This window comes from Orussus abietinus, unplaced genomic scaffold, assembly GCF_000612105.2.
Source record: "Orussus abietinus isolate OABI.00-Male unplaced genomic scaffold, Oabi_2.0 scaffold150, whole genome shotgun sequence".
In the NCBI taxonomy this organism is placed as follows: domain Eukaryota; kingdom Metazoa; phylum Arthropoda; class Insecta; order Hymenoptera; family Orussidae; genus Orussus; species Orussus abietinus.
Genome location: NW_019394335.1, coordinates 186224 through 202991, shown reverse-complemented (window position 1 = coordinate 202991; position 16768 = coordinate 186224). Strand labels below are relative to the sequence as shown.

General features: G+C 48.5%; 1 protein-coding gene across 2 annotated transcripts; it reads left to right on the top strand.

The window, feature by feature from the left end:
- Positions 1 to 2181: 2181 nt before the first annotated feature.
- LOC105702291 (E3 ubiquitin-protein ligase highwire) lies at positions 2182 to 16496 on the top strand. Of its 2 annotated transcripts, XM_012429760.2 has the most exons (22): positions 2182 to 2711; positions 2775 to 2978; positions 3062 to 3267; positions 3350 to 3500; positions 3860 to 4109; positions 4364 to 4535; positions 4906 to 5090; positions 7005 to 7094; positions 7589 to 7815; positions 7888 to 8023; positions 8138 to 9537; positions 9645 to 9816; positions 9900 to 10288; positions 10389 to 10518; positions 10590 to 10996; positions 11073 to 11187; positions 11259 to 11449; positions 11525 to 12316; positions 12385 to 12609; positions 12691 to 13463; positions 13964 to 14334; positions 15511 to 16496. In XM_012429760.2, the coding sequence occupies exons 1-22, from the start codon at positions 2268 to 2270 to the stop codon at positions 15624 to 15626; spliced, it is 7146 nt and encodes a 2381-aa protein (XP_012285183.1). In that variant the 5' UTR covers positions 2182 to 2267; the 3' UTR covers positions 15627 to 16496. The 2 variants fall into 2 exon arrangements, with proteins under 2 accessions (XP_012285183.1, XP_023287586.1); XM_023431818.1 differs by lacking the exon at positions 7005 to 7094 and having other exon boundaries at positions 3860 to 4196.
- The last annotated feature ends 272 nt before the right edge of the window (positions 16497 to 16768 follow it).

The following is a 16768-nucleotide window of genomic DNA, read 5'->3' as shown; positions in this document are numbered from 1 at the left end:
TGTTTTATTAAATCTCGTTTTGTTTATTCCGAAAGATGTATTATTCGATTACACGAATGTTTTGAGTGAATTTACCATACGTTTTCGTCGAGAAATACGAATTTTAATTCACTTGACATCATTCGTTTGCTTCGGTTAATTACAGTGTTTTATTAAATCTCGTTTTGTTTATTTCGAAAGATGTATTATTCGATGATACGAATGTTTGGAGTGAATTCACCATATTAGTTTAACGTTTTATTAGGCCTACCTCAATATTTGGCACAGACGAACAAAAGCTATTCATCGCAAAACTTTATCATGGCTGGTAAATATTTGGTTATCCATGTAATAAACATATTCAAGCGATATATATATTCTTTCATATTACCTTAAAAGAAGATGAATAATTCGGAAACCACTAAGCATAGGTATTAACTCACACAGTTGAAACTTCTTTTAGGAAAATTGCGTTCCCTCTGATGTATGCCAATTTGATAAAGGGGGGCAGAAGGGCTTGGTAATTGCAGAGATAATCCGGAGTTCAATCAACTTGGCCGGCGCACAGAGATCGGTCATTACCGGAGATAGGGTTAAAACCCGGAGCCCATGAAGAGTACTCGTCGAGACGTGATTGCTCCATATTAGGGATCGCCTCGCGAGGGGAACTTCATGGATCGTCTGGTCAGCTCGCGGAGCGTCGTCCTCTTCTGGCCGCTCTTCATGGTGTGCCACGGGAGCCAAGGAGTCTCCTGGAGAAGTGCCAATTAGAGGCAGTCCTCTTTACGGGAAACTCGTTTTAACAAGGCCAACCCACCATGGCCGATTGCCTCCAGTTCGGAAATTCACCCTGGCCAATCCTGAGGGTCTTACCGAAAGAGCCATTTGCGTCCGAGAAAGAAGATTTAACTCTTTGGCTTACTAAGGCGCCCGACGTTTGGTCCAATATTGCCTGCACGGCCAAACGAATTTCGCCTTTATGTCGAATGGCTCCGTGCTCACAGGGTTAAAGAAAATCTTCACGATTGAATATCTTCAACTGAACCGCAAAATTTTCGCGGAATGCCTCGGGTGAAAAATCCACCTTCAAAGCAAAATTAATTATTCGCCGCAATCTGAGTGTTTCTTGCTAGACATTTTTTCGATCCAGTAATGTTGATTCTGCAAGAATTCTTTCAGGGTTGCAAAAGAATTTCACGGGACAAAATTGGTCTCTAATATTGAGAACTTTATATAATGAAAATTATATCATGATTTGGATTCAATGATGCATTGAATTCAGATAACCTAGTAGTTGACATAACAATTTATCAATGGTGCACAAACGCTGCTTGAAGTTGATTCCAGAATTTGTCCACCGGTAATTATTAGAAGTTTAAAAAAAAAACGCCAGACATTCTGATAATTCTACTAAACGTCAATATATACACCCAAAATGTATACAAACCGTAATCAACTGTAATCAAAAAGATAAAACATTTCATTTTTCGTTATTTCTTAACATGTGAACTTCCTACCGTGACATTAGAAGTTACGTTTAAAAATTCGCGTTTACCTAGGATGCAGGATATAAAATGTGCACCCTAGTAGCACAAAATATTTGTCCTATATTTTCTATATATTTAACGAATATCGTACATTTTGTAAATATTTACCAAACATTTGAAATATATGCTACTAGGGCATATATTTTAAAAGAAGCTGCGCCTAAATGACGAATTAGATCCACCTGCTAAGCCTCGTTCCTTTTATTCCTCATTGCAGTTCCCATTCGAACGAGCGGCTCTTCCTGCGGGATTTCGTCTCCTGTTCCGCCGGGACCAGCGGCGGGAGATTAGCGAGAAATATTTAGAAATTATTCTATACTACTAGGGCATATATTTGAAAAGAAACTGCGCCTAAGTGACGAATTATATCCACCTGCTAAGCCTCGTCCCTTTTATCCCTCATTGCAGTTCCCACTCGAACGAGCCGGTCTTCCTGCGGGATTTCGTCTCCTGTTCCGCCGGGACCAGCGGCGGGAGATTAGCGAGAAATATTTAGAAATTATTCTATATTATTAGGGCATATATTTGAAAAGAAGCTGCGCCTAAGTGACGAATTAGATCCACCTGCTAAGCCTCGTTCCTTTTATTCCTCATTGCAGTTCCCATTCGAACGAGCGGCTCTTCCTGCGGGATTTCGTCTCCTGTTCCGCCGGGACCAGCGGCGGGAGATTAGCGAGATGGCTGCAGCCGGACAGCTTCGTGGACCCGACGAAATGCGAGGCCCTGTACTCTCGAGAAGGGATGAGATGCGGATGGCCAGCGATAGTAACGATCCTGACCAGAGATCAGTACGGAGACGTGGTGTACGTGCCAGGTCTGAAAATCGAGGTAAACGCGGTGCCAATAGACAAGAAAGACATCTCGGACTCGGACCAGGGAAGAAAGATCAGACGAGTCTCCCAGCCGGACCCGATGACGTTCGGAGGCCATCCCCAGCCATCTCTGGACGTGCCCTACGAGGTCACGGTGAACAATAAGATGTGCTTCTACGCGATCACCATCATGAAGGCCTACCAGAATTACTCCTTCGAGGAGCTGAGGTACACCTCGCCGACCCTGAAGAGGTCCAGCAAGAGCATGCTGGTCAGGTCCAACAGGGACGGGAGCTACAACGCCACGTGGACCCCATCATCCGTGGGATGGTACTCCCTGGTCATCACCGTGGACGGATACGCCATGGAAGACGTAAGTTCCCTAAAATGAAGGAGATCTCGAAGAGGGGTGGAATATTTCTCCTCGTTTTTCCAGAGTTACACGGTGGAGGTGAAGAAACCTCACCAGGGGGTGCAGCCACCTACTCAGAGTGTCGCGAAGAAGCCTCATCAACCTACTCGCGTTAGGAAATTTGTCATGAAGAACAGTGCTGGACTGAGGATCAGGGCCCATCCCTCCCTCCAGAGCGAACAGATAGGGATTGTCCCTGTGGACGAGACCATAGTCTTCGTGGACGAGGTGGAGTGTTTTTGGAGGATTTCTAAGGTGCTTAGAAAATAACCTGGTACTCTTATTAAGGCAAATCCTTCTCCGATCTCCAGGTCCACAACGACGATGGTGTCTGGCTTAGACTGAACTCAGAGACCATCAAGGAATACTGCAATCAGGGGCATTTAGAAGCCTGGTGCTTGCAGTATCATCAGCACTTCGGGAGGACTCTTCTGGTCCCGGTCGAGGAGCCCAAATCTATTCCGGACCACGTGATAAAGGAGACCATTCACAAGAAGAAGTCGGAAGTGAACGAAAAGTAAGATCGGTTGACTGGTTTAAGAAGCGTAACATGGTTTGTTTGAACATGTAGGGTAATTTATAACCTGATCTTTTATCAGCAAGAGGAAGATGGTGACGTTCGAGAACGGGAGGAGCATGCTGGTGGTCCAGTGTGGAGCTTCCGGGCACAACGTCAGGAGCAGACCCAGCCTGGATGCTGCTCCGGTGGGGATGCTGGCACTAGGGAACGTCGTCATGGCTCAGGAACATGTTAGCAATGCCTCTAATTAAAAAATAATTACGTAGACATAATACAAACATTTACGTCGCGATGACTTAAAAACATGGTAGCAGTATCTCTGATAAGAAATAATTACATACATATACACGTGCTAAAAATAATTACCTCATGGCTTAAGAATAGTTGGCAGTGCTGCTAATTAAATACTAATTAAATATAAATGTAAATATATGTAATTATTGAAAAATAATTACGTATACATGCGAACACCGTGGAATTAATTACGTTGCTCAGGAACATGTAAACAGAGTTTCTGATAAAAAATAATTATATACATGTAATGACGCTTCGGTTAGATGTCTAATAAATATCGATGATTGTTCTTTAGTTTGTGAACGCCGAGGGCACGTGGGTGCGCATCGACGAGGAGTCCGCCAGGAGGTACTGCTTCGTGACAGACGGAGAAGCCTGGTCTCTGGCAGTCGGCAAAAATGGGGTGGTCTACATGAGAGCGGAAAAGGACTTCGGCAATGACCCTGTAGAAAAGAGACCGATGCTGCCCGACATCCCGTACTCTCCCGGCACAAAGGGCTTCGACTTCTCCGTCACTTCCGGCGGCCAGGAAGGCTTCAACTTCGGTACTTCGAACTTCAATCCTAAATCTGTCGACGCGGGCAACACTAATCCCTTCGTCTTCGGCTCCTATAGTCAGCATGACTCTCCAGGTACTATACTCCTAGGTATGGTAAGCCCTGGTAATGAATTAATCATCGCGCAACGCCGAGGCCGACGTTTCTCCCCAGGAGGAAGTCAGCATCAACCCAGGAGTCGAACGCGATCGATACCGCCAACTCGATTTGGAAAAAGTTAATCCGTGGCTTTCACTCCTCAGGAAGCGACAAGTGCACCCCGGAAAGGAACGACGTGTCCCCAAAGTTCACGAAGCCGCACTCGAAGGAGAGGGTGGCCAAGGAAAGGGAGCGAGAGGGTGGCGGAAAGTTCAGCGCTATCCAGAAATGGCTCAGAGGGGACGATAAAGGGGAAAAGAGGAGTTCCCCAGGAAGGTGAATCCCTATCATCAATTTTTGTTTAAACCCCTAGCCGTGCTTCGGCGAATACAATTTGTGACACAAATTCTGTCCTCACGTGGTACCAATTTCCAACTGAAAAACCAACATCGCAAATCAGACTAGTGATTACAATTTCGAGCCAAACATGAAGATCACGAGTCAGATCCATGACTATAATTTCGAATGAAAGGAATTATTCCTTCCTGTGAGGGTCTTTCAGGCCGAATTTTTCCAAGTTAACTGGTACGGCAAGGGGTTAATTGTCCTAAGATCGATTCAAGTTCCAAGCGAGGATCGACCCTGAAGAGCTATCATTTCTGACCGAAGGAAGAATTCCGGTGACATGAATTTTTCTACCTTTCAGAGACTTCTCCGAATTCGTAGGGGTTTCCGTGAAAGAGATAGTCAAGGCTATCGGCGAGAGTCGGGCAAACGGGAACGGGTTCACGTCCCCTGAAAGGAGGACCTCCAGGAGTTCGTCTCCGAAAAACACCCAAGGTGGGTCTCCGAGATTTCAGAGCCGTTCCTCTAGTCCAGTCCCCATACCCGGTACGTACTCGTCAACATCCAGCTGATACTTAGACCTCACGTCGCGATCGCTCCGAATCTGCCTCCTCGTCCCGAGCTTTGTCATCGGGATTATTTATAAAAAATTGTATTTAACCAATCCGGGACCTCGAAGTCCATCAGACGATGTCAAAGCTCGGGACCCATTTTGGAAACCGCCTAGCATTAAGTCAGTTGGACCGGTCATAACGAGTCGGTGGTGTTGGTCTTAGCTGGGTCCAGTCGACAACCAGCTGGTTCTGGCCAATGTCTCTTCCCTCCCGCGACTAGTGCTCCAGGTATCTATCGATTTCCACCGGCCACACGTAAAATTAAGGTGAAGTGAAACCCCCCCTCAAATCAGTCGATTCGAATAAGACACTCTTTTTTAAGGGTATTGAACGAAACGTTGACACATGACTCGTGAGCACCTGACACATTCAAAATTTGGATTTTTTAACAAAATCTTTTAACTTAGCCCAGACCAGAACCAAAATGGCGCCGAGCTCTCATATTTCGATCGATATCCAATTATTGAAGGCTATATTATATAAGAAACAAAAGTGTCAGGACAATTGTACAACAATTTAGAACACTTTGATAATCGAGAATCTCGCATTTGAACGGGATAAAGGCAAATACAAAGTGTCTTGTGCGCTTCTATGCTAAAACGATGGTAATACGAGGTCTCGGAGTGAAAATTTAGTTGACATGGGATTCACAGATGGCGCAGGGGGTCTCTCTGCAGTGAATTACGGGCTCTGAAACCATGAATCCAGGGGATTTCTAAAGCTTTACTTCGACTTCTTTGTTACTAGTGTACAAAAACTATTGGCTGGAGTACCATTTAGCGCAATACTCGATATAATTCAACACAGCTATAATATAAAAACCAACGTCGGCGACGTAGGTACTTACAAAATCCTTTTCCACCGACGTCGATCAAGTTCCTCGACGTGTTTCACTTCACCTTAAGATCGATACGCCAAGTTACCACGTCCCACGAGTGTCCCAGCACGAGTGCAATTGCCTGACCCCTAAAAAAGACGTCACGCGCGGCCGATGTTGAAGAGATTTGAAAGCCAATCCTCCCCCTGCACGCAGGCACGAAGTTCGAGCTCGAAAAGTCCCGTCCTTTCGTTTCTGCCACGTGGAATTCATTTGACAAGTCGCGACAGCATGCTTGGTCCTTGACCCGATAGTTCCGCACCCGTCCACCGAGCAGGACTCGAAGAAGAAGCCAAAGAGCCGTCCAAGCTCATCGTTGATATCAGATTCTCGGATTCAACCCTAAAGTGGTTAATTCTCAAGCCGCGTCGATGCACCTCACCAGGGTTTCGTAAGATCACCGAAGTTAAGGGGCTATACCACTGTGAACGTCGAAAAAATGACCCATTTTTAACCATTTTTTTTGCCCAGAAAGTACTGCATATAATTTCACAAACTTTTTTTTACATGAAAGGTCTAATGCATGAGAATACTGGAATATTATTCTTTTCAATAGAAAAAATACATATTTATTTATTTATTATTACAAACATATAGTAGTAAAGGAAAATTTTTCATTTCTGGCGCTGGTGATCGAAACCCTCCTGGTGATCTGACACAAATAATTAAAAAAGATTCTTAATTCGCTATCGCCCGTACCTGAATTATTAATTTATATCATAAATTAACAAAATGGCGGCCTTTTTTGTAAAAGTGTTAAACAAAATTCGTTTTCGCTCGCTCTTTGGATGGGTGACCATCAAGGAGGTAGCGCTGGCGAGTAAAAAAGAAACAATAGTACTTGGCCCTTAATGAAAGGGCAAAACCCAAGATAAATGATAAAAGAAGCGGCTCCTTCGTGTCCTGCTCGAGGTGGCGTCGATTTCGATGACCTCCAGAGCGAGAGAAAATTTAATGAAAACTTGTCAGGTGGGCGAAGTTTGATGGGAGAGGCAGACAGTGCCAGCAGCAGCCCTCTGCTCTGCGGCTCCCCTCGAAGTGTCGGCCTCTCTCCTTTAGGTAAGAACACCAACACGAATTACGTCTTCCTCGTCTTTTATCACCGGCCGAGTTCCTAAAGTCGACCCTGAGGACCGGCAATTAGAATCGAGGGTCTCCTTGCCGGGAATTAAGAAACTTGGTAGAGTTTCGCGCCAAATGCATATATATAGATGCGAAGCACGTCTTGATTATCCCGTCTTCGGGTCCGCGGTTCACCCCGAAGAGGACCTTGAAGTCGATCGATCGCTCCTCAGGGCGACCGCAGGCAACGCGTAGAAAATACCAGAGTTCGAGTGTCATATCGCACACAGCATGTCCGTATCGCGTGTCGCTTGAAACGCGATCGAATCGCGTGTTTGGGATGATCCTGAAGACAGCTCGCACGTATCTTTGCCCTGCAAGTCCACACGGTCTAGTGCACGTTAGCGGCCTTGAAATTTCTCAAGAATGTTTCCCTCTTTTCCTAGGGTCTTTGTTGACTTTAATGATGTATCTCCATTTTCGCTCCGAAGTGTCCGAAGGGATGTTGGACAGCGCGACGTCCCAGAGAAGAGGATCCACGCAGAGCGACACGAGTGCGTTGGTCAGCAGTTTGACGAGAGACGCTTCCCAGTCCCCCAGTGGGGTCAGCTCCGCAGCATATACCAGAGACGTGTCCCCAAGTCCCAGCAGCTCTTCGCACACGAGGTCCGAAGGGAGCATCTCAAGTTCCCCGGACACACCCAGGAGGGACCGCGGAGTAAGTGTCAGAGTCTTCAAGGCCACCGACCCTGAAGAAGGTGACAGGAGAAATGACTCTTGGGATTGGCAGGACTCGCAGGACAGTCCCAGGACGATGTCCCAGGCGCAGACGCAGACAAGCCCCGAGAGTGCCGCAACCGCGATGAAGGGCCACTTCAGCATCGGGTCTTCAGGGATGAAGGAAGAGCGCCACTCACCGAAACTGGGTAACCTTGTTTTCTTTATTCTATTTTCTTCTGGCCCATCATTGGATCGGAGCACCGCGAGTCCGTCCGGGAGATGCCGAAGAATGAACCGAAGAGTTGAATCGCATGATGCAGGTCGTCGGGATCACGGGAAGACGGTGAAGCCTCGCACGAAGCGCGCCATGTCGCCGGCGAACGGCCAACAGACGCCGAACACCAGCAGGACCTTGAACCTGAAGAAGAACAAGGTGAAAGGAGCCATCAGCCCATCTGTAGCGGAATGCCTCAGGGCGGTCTTCGCCGCCTTCCTCTGGCACGAGGGCATCATCCACGACGCGATGGCCTGCGCGAGTTTCCTGAAGTTCCACCCTAACATGCCGAAGCAAGGCGCCCTCGTGGTGACCAGGCAGTCTTCAGCTCCTCCCAGCGATCAACGTTCTCAGGAATTGACAAAGGAGCAAAAGGCCCGACAAAGACACTCCGTCGAGGTGACCAACGCCGGGAATTACCTGCACATCCAGCCGAGCACTCTGGAGACCCTGACCAGGTCGGCGGCAAACGCGAACGCGAACCGCAACCGGAAGAAGCAAGAAAGCTCCATCAAGGAGGAGGCCCAGCCCGCTGAGAAGCTGAGCTTGCTTCCAGAGTTCCAGACGGTCGCGATCCTTCCCCCAGCCCTGAAGAGCCTGGTGTTCCTCTGGGAAGAACTCAGCACGAGCTGCCTCCAAGCTATCGAGCGGCAGAGCGTGCTTCCCAGCTCGATGATGCAGATGCAGACGATGAAGATACCCCGAAGAGCGCCAACCGAGAAGGGTCAGAAGGAAGATCGAGGTCCTGAAAGGGAAAGAAAAGGCAGTAAGAAGAAGAAAGACTGCAAGCCAGTCGCGAAGACACCATCTGGGGAGAGCGTTAGCAGCGAACGCGAGATCATGTGCGACCTCTGTGGTCTCAGTTACCCATCCCCAGTGACCTCTCACATGAGGATGACCCATCCCGGCTGCGGTTGGTACGCCGGGGGTAAAGGGTACAACAAGTTCGGCAAGTTCATAGGCGGCTGTCCCGGGAATTGTGGAGAAGGTGGAGTAGGGAAGTCCGACTGGTACCTGATATGCGACACTTGCAGGGAGAAGTACCATAAAGCTAGGAAGTACAAGCTGGGGAAGAAGTTGGTGACCGGGGTCACCCAAAGGAAGGGCGCGACCAAGGTGTCCTCGCCGGTCAGCAGTCCCATCGGGAACGACACTCATGTCATCATGAAGAATAACGCCATGTTCCTGCTGGACCTAGCCAGCGCTTCAGGGTTGAACATCCCCAAGCAGCAGAGGAGGCCCTCGCAGACCCTGTCTTCCGTTGCCGAGAATTACAGTCCCCCGGAAGCTGCTGGACCGTTTCCCCCAACCGGGCCGTTCCAGTGTCTTCAAGCCCTGGGGATTCACAGCTCTCAGAGCCACGACGAGAGGTATTACGAGGAGACCCTGAGGAGACACAGTACCCAGCAGAATCTCCACGAGGGAACTGCTGGCTCCAATGGGAGGGTAAGCGAATCTTCATCGAGCCTAGATTCACGCTACTACTGTAGGGTATTAAGCGCGTTGAGGTACCTTGATTAGCTTGATGCAAATTAGGGTCTTCCAACTTTCAGCCCCTGTCCGAGTGCCCGATGAGCGACAGCGATGGAAGCAGCGGCAAAAGTCGCGGAATGTTCCACAGATCCGTGTCCATGTCCACTGGAGCCCCTTGGGCGAGGAACAGCAGCGATGGTAGGGTCGTCATGATGCGAAAGAGGAACAACAGCAGCAGTGACATGAACAACGGTATGCCCTTGTCATTACGTTAGAATAGATATCCCAAAGTAGCATAAGGAGTATACAACAATTGCAAGTACCTTTCCGTTTAGCAGATGCAAGCTCGTCCCTGCTTTGCTACCCATCGGCTGCTCTTCAGAAGTTGGTTCCATCGATAGACCAGTCCTCAATAGTGTCTTCGTCTCAGACCGAAAACGCCAGCAATGACAGGGTCAACCTCCTGATCAGGCCTGTCATGATGTTCATTCTTCAGCAACACAATCTTCAGCATCTCCAGCTGGCGATGAAGCAGGCCCTCAGACGAGCGGCTTGCAGAGTCTACGCGATGCAAGCCTTGAACTGGTTGCTGAGGAGTGTCACTCAGCCGATTTGTTTGCACGATCTGCTCTGGTGGTTCGTGGCATCCCTGACGCCCGTGACTTCCGACGCCATGGAAGTGGACGGTGACGACGACGGCAGAGCGGACAAGCGAGATGATCTGGTACTAGTCTTCAAGTTACCGATTTCATTACGTTAACACCTAATTTTAATAAATAACAAAGATATACTCAATGAAACCGTGAAAAAACTAATCGATCCAGGACATGAGCGGCGTGCGGGAGCATCCTCTCAGCGACCTCGTGATCGCTGGCGAAGCTGCGAATCCTCTGCCGATCGCGTTCCACACATTGCTGCAAACCATTGCTGACCTGATGCTGCTGCCTCCACTTGGTGGGTCCCCGTTTAATAATAGACATTGGTAATAGTTTATCTAGGAACGCGCTACAAAATGTTCTCTTCAGGGTCGCCGTTGCAGCAGGCAGCAGTGCGTTGCTGGGGCATCAGGTTCACCCCCGCGGATCATATGTTTCTTCATAGAAGCCACGTGTTCAGCAACATCAGTAAGATCCTCTCCCGGTCTGAAGAAGAGGAGGACGTGACCATGAGCATGCACGAGAGTCATCAGTCGACCTATTCCCAACAAGTGACCAGCTACGTAGAAGCCCTCAAGGACCTCACCAGCAGCGTCGACATAAAGGCTTCCAGCAGACAAGCCATGATCGGCAGTCTGACCGACAACTCTACCGAGACATTCTGGGAATCGGGTGACGAAGACAGAAACAGAACCAAGACCATCACCATCATTTGCGGTGCTCGCTCCTTCCCTCGCATGGTCTACATTCACATAGACAATTGTCGCGATCTGACGGTGAGTATGATCCAACACGATAGTTCCTTTCTATTTTTTGACCCTATCGATATTTACAATTGCCTTTTTAATACAGCATAAAGTGTCAACCGTGATCTTTCAATCTGGACCCAACGCGGACGAGCTGGTGAACCTGAAGACCATTGAAATCGAGAGTAGATCTGCAGGGTGGTTGAGCTGTCCCATTGCAGGTAATTCAACATATTGATTAGTTCATTCTATGATTTATAATCAGGTTTAATAGCAGAAATGATGAATTTAGATCAACGTCACGTCGTGGTGGGTCTGAAGTTAAAGGGGCCGGACAACTCGCTGCGAGTACGGCAAATACGGGTTTTGGGCGAGATAGAGGGGGAGTCCCTGAAAATAGGTCGGCAGCATAGTTCGCTCACAATACAGCAGCGAAACTGCGAGGTGGAAACTTTAAAAGTCTTCCGGCTGATTACGTCGCAGGTAAATATTTCAGGACCTACTCCGGCAATGTCCCGAAGCGTTGAGTAAATACCTACAAACTTCGTCCCCTCGCAGGTATTCGGCAAGTTGATTCAGTCCGACCAGTCGCAGGAGTCGGCGGAAGACAGCAACGACGACCTGGAGGACAGCAACGACCTCCGCGAGCACATGGTCGGGATCCTCTTCAGCAGGAGCAAATTGACCCACCTGCAGAAGCAAGTTTGCACTCACATAGTTCAGGCAATTCGCAAAGAATCCCTCCGTCTTCGGGAAGAGTGGGAGACGCTATTATGTTCCCCAACACCAGCGAACAGCGTCCTCAGCGAGGGCAGTGACTTGCCGAAAACAGCGGATTCGTATTGCTTCGAGATGCTGTCGATGGTGTTGGCCTTGAGTGGTAGCTCAGTGGGGAGGAATTACCTGTCTCATCAGTACGGGTTGCTGAAGGACTTGCTGAGTTTGCTGCACACCGGCTCGGCCAGGGTGCAGCGCCAGGTGACCTCGTTGCTGAGGAGGATCCTGCCGGAAATCAAGCCAGAGACTCTGGCCAGCGTGATGAACGTCGAGAGGCTGCCGCCCTCCGACTTCAGCATCATCTCGGCAGCCAGCAACAACTACACCCATCCCCAGGAATTCAACGAACGATTTGCCGGCATTCTGGACGTCTTCTTGAGCTGCATCGCAAAGGCCTTGACGGTTCAGGTCAAGGTAAAGGGAAAAGAGAATAACGGAAAGGCTCTTCAGTCCGTGACCCTGGCGTCCAGCATCGACTCCAAAACCATCGCGGAGAGCAGGTGGTACCTCAGGGGCTGCATGCCTCGGAAACTGGCAGAAGTGATCATACAGCTTCTAAAACACATGGCCGCTGTGAGTAGATTCACCAGTGGGATCAATTTATAATTTCAGGTGCCATTACTAAGGTAACATAATTGCAGGGCAAGTTGTCCGAGTCCTGGGCAGCGGTGACGAAGGCCGCTATCGCCGAGAACATCGTCAACCTGACCAGACTGGAGGACAGAAGCCGCGACCCTACGGAGTGCCTCCACACTCCTACATTATGGCTAGCCTTGGCTTCCCTCTGTGTTCTGGATTCCGACCACGTAGAGAGACTCTCATCGGGCCAGTGGAACGCTGCCAATGGCCAACCTCCTCCGCCTAGGGTAAATTCCTCAGCAATTCCGCACAACACCTCAACCTCCACGGTAGCAATTCTCACCTGATCTCTTCACTCACCTCTTCAGCAAATCTGCAGCAACCACGACGACGGGGAGACCACCGCGATCATCCAGTGCAACACCTGTGGGAATCTCTGTGCCGACTGCGATCGCGTGTTGCACCTGCACAGGAGAACTCGGTTACACGTGCGCCAGGTCTGCAAGGAAGAGGAGGAAGCGATAAGGGTGGATCTGCACGAGGGGTGCGGCAGAACGAAGCTCTTCTGGGTCCTGGCCTTGGCCGATAGTCGGACCTTGAAGGCGTTGGTGGAATTTCGAGACGGTTCTCCACGGAAACCTGTCGGCACGACCTCGGGGGTCTGCAGGTTCTGCGGTACCACCGGGAACACCGGTCTCCTGGCCATCGGGAATGTTTGCGCCGACCACGACTGCCAGGAACACGCGAGGAACGCTTGCAGCAAGGTGCACACCTGTGGCCACCTCTGTGGGGGCGTCAGGAACGAGAGACCTTGTCTACCGTGTCTTCATAGGTGCATTTCCAGCGAGGACCTCAAACAGGACGCGGATGATATGTGCATGATCTGCTTCACCGAGGCCTTGTCCTGCGCTCCGGCTATCCAGCTGCAGTGTGGACACGTGTTCCACCTGCACTGCTGCAGGAGCGTGCTCCTGAAGAGGTGGACAGGACCCAGGATCACCTTCGGCTTCTCGTTCTGTCCCATCTGCAAGGTGCCCATGGACCATCCTACCCTGACGGAACAGCTGGCTAGCATCAAGGAGCTATACGAGGACGTCAGGAGAAAGGCTCTCATGAGGCTGGAGTACGAAGGCCTACACAAGTGAGTCCTTTCGGGATAACCGATTGTCCCGCTTTCCTTGTGATCGTGGTTACGCTGGGAACACTTTGCGGTCTGCGGTACGAAGTACTGTATACCATTCTCCTCGCGATAATTGGGCCTTTGATGCATTCTTGACTGCAATTGTTTTGGCTATTCTTAAGTGCCATATGAAAGCCATATACAAGCTCCTATTTATGTGTCGATTATTTATTCATGGTGATACCGATGATGATAATTAATTAACAATGATGAATAAAATTTCTGATTTGTTTTTACCATATAATTAAAGCTTTTACATGAAGGGCTGCTTTGTACCATCGACGGACCGTAAAGTGGTGGAAAAAAGTCGATACGAAAATTCGTCTACCTGTATATTTAAATCCTGACCACAGGTGCATATTAAATATCAAGATATCGTATCTTGATAAAGCTTCTTCATCCCGTGTGCATAATATTTCGAAGAGATGTTCCAACGGTGTAACATTTTTTCCAAATTCTAGAGCCGAAGCCGTGACCGCTCCCGGCGGGCGTTACTATCAAGATCCGGCCGCATACGCAATGGACCGGTACGCTTATTACGTCTGCTACAAGTGCCAGAAGGCCTACTATGGCGGAGAGGCGAGATGCGACGCGCAACTAGGAGGCGAATCCTTCGACCCGACCGAGCTGGTCTGCGGTGGGTGCAGCGACGTGGCAAGAGCTCAGATGTGCCCCAAGCATGGAGCGGACTTCCTCGAGTACAAGTGTCGGTACTGCTGCTCGGTGGCGGTCTTCTTCTGCTTCGGGACCACGCACTTCTGCAACCCCTGCCACGACGATTTCCAGCGAGTCACCAACATCGTGAAGAGCGATCTTCCGGCTTGCCCTGCAGGTGCGAAAATGCGATCCCTGCATCGACCTGTATACTTTATACTGCATAAGATGGCGTTATTTAAAGGGCTTCGAATTATGCGTACATCAATGCGTAGTATTACCATGTACATTTAAAACGACATATTGCACGTAGGAGTATATGACCAAAATCACTTTTTAACATGTTAACCACTAGGCGGTCACCAGTGGACCGCTCTGGACTGCTGACTACCGTGGAGATCAAAGTGTTAATCTTAAGGTGAAGTGAAACCCCCTTCAAATCAGTCGATTCGAATACAACACTTTTCTTTAAGGGTATAGACCAAACTGTCCGAAACTTTGACACATCACTCCTGATCATCTAAGAATTGTCCTGACACATTCAAAATTTGGATTTTTTTTATCAAATTTTTTAACTCAGCCCAGACCGGAACCAAAATGGCGTCGAGCTCTCATATTTCGATCAATATACAATTATCGAAGGCTCTGATATAAGAATCGAAAAGGTCAGGACAATTTTACGACAATTTAGAACACTCTGGTAGTCGATAAACTCGCATTTGAACGGGATAAAGGCAAAAAAAGTGTTCTATGCGCTTCTATGCCAAAAGGATGGTAATACGAGGTCTCGAAGTGAAAATTCAATTGACCTGGAAATCACAGATGGCGCAGGGGGTCCCTCTGCAGTCAATTAGGGCCCCAGAAAGCATGAATCCAGAGGATTTCTGGAGTTTTACTTCGATTTCTTTATAATTATTGTAGGAAAACGACAAATGGAGTATGCCATTTGGTACAATACCCAATATAATTCGACACAGCTGTCAATATAAAAACGAACGTCGGCAACGTAGGCATTTAGAAAAATGTTCTCTATCGACGTCGATCAAGTTCCTCGACCTATTTCACTTCACCTTAATAGCCTCTAACCAAGATTAATTTACAATTGATGTAATTTAAGTAAAATTTCATGAGCACCCTGCGAATACAAAACAATATTTACTGTTCAAATTGTATTCGGCTCCTGCGTAAGAAACAAAACGTGTTAAAAATTCACAGTGAGCAGGTTTTTGTGGTAAATACTCCTATGCGTGTCGTTGAAAAGAAGTATTTGTGGGATTAGGCGGAAACAGGAGACTGTAGCTCATGCAGATGCGCACCTTGCGAGAGGTATTATCATGTGCTTTACGTATTCCAGGGCCGAAAGCACAGCAACTGGAGGGAGACGAGTGCCCCCTGCACGTGAAGCATCCACCAACGGGCGAAGAGTTCGCCCTGGGTTGCGGCATTTGTCGCAACGCGCACACCTTCTAAATCTGCATGCAAGAGTCACCAGGAGATGAGTCCTCGACCAAGTCCAGCCACGCTAAGACTTCTAATGAATTTCCGTGGCTTTCGACTCTCCTGAAGTGAACCAAGTCGCCCAGGAAGCGACCGGACTCGCGAAGGTCGGATGTTCGAATGGACCCGACCTCTTCGGGGTCGTCAAGTTCTCCGCAGGCCAGAAGTGTCGGAACTGTTCTCCCACGCTTCTCGGCTAGTCGGGGTGGCGTAACTTTAGGAATCTACCCATTAAGTCGTAAATGTATGTCCTTTTTATCGATAAATCGCCGGAGACCCGTGGGGCACTTTCCGACCCTCCCGGGGACCATCGCCCGTCGCGATGAATGTTGTTCGACGCGGAACGATGGGATTATTTATTGAATCGCGAGTGAGGTAGTTAAATATACGGATATGCGACCGCCTGCGGTCGGCGAACTTTTCGCGGTTCCTTCCGGCCGCGGCGAAAGGACGCCATTGTTCTTCGAGCCTCTTCGAATCTCTTCGAGGTGGTCGGCGTAAGCCTGTGAATTCCGTGCATTTTCGTACGTTTGCATTTTGTTCTTGTCTCTTTACACTTTTGCAGGACCGTCGCGCCGTGTCTATCGCCATCGGCTTCGAAAGAAATTAACAGTCGAGGCATCAAAGATGGTGACCTGGGATCCTCGATCCGATGATGTAACAATGGTGGTGCCCGGAGAACCGCGTTCTCCGGACGCTGCTAGTTGCGACCATTTAGGACGTATATAGATTATATATAAATAAATATATATATATAGATATTCTGTATGATAATGAAAAATGAATTCCTCGCTTGTGAGGCTTCGTGTTCCCAGGTCTTTTTCTGGTAAATTAAACAAGAATCGAGCAGTGACGAGAAAGGAGAAATTCCAGTCTACCGATGATTATTCCGCCATTCCCTCTCAATCTTCACCTTTTTTTTTCCACTTCTTCACTTGCAAACTATTAATTCGGGCGTTACCCTGGCCCGTTTCGGATTTCTGACGAATACCTCATTTTCTTTTGCACTCGCAAACGCTTGCTCGCCTCAAATTGGATCAGTACTAAAACCCAGAAATGAATGTAAATAGTAATTAAATGTAAAGAGAATAAGCATATCACTTTCGGGAACGGTT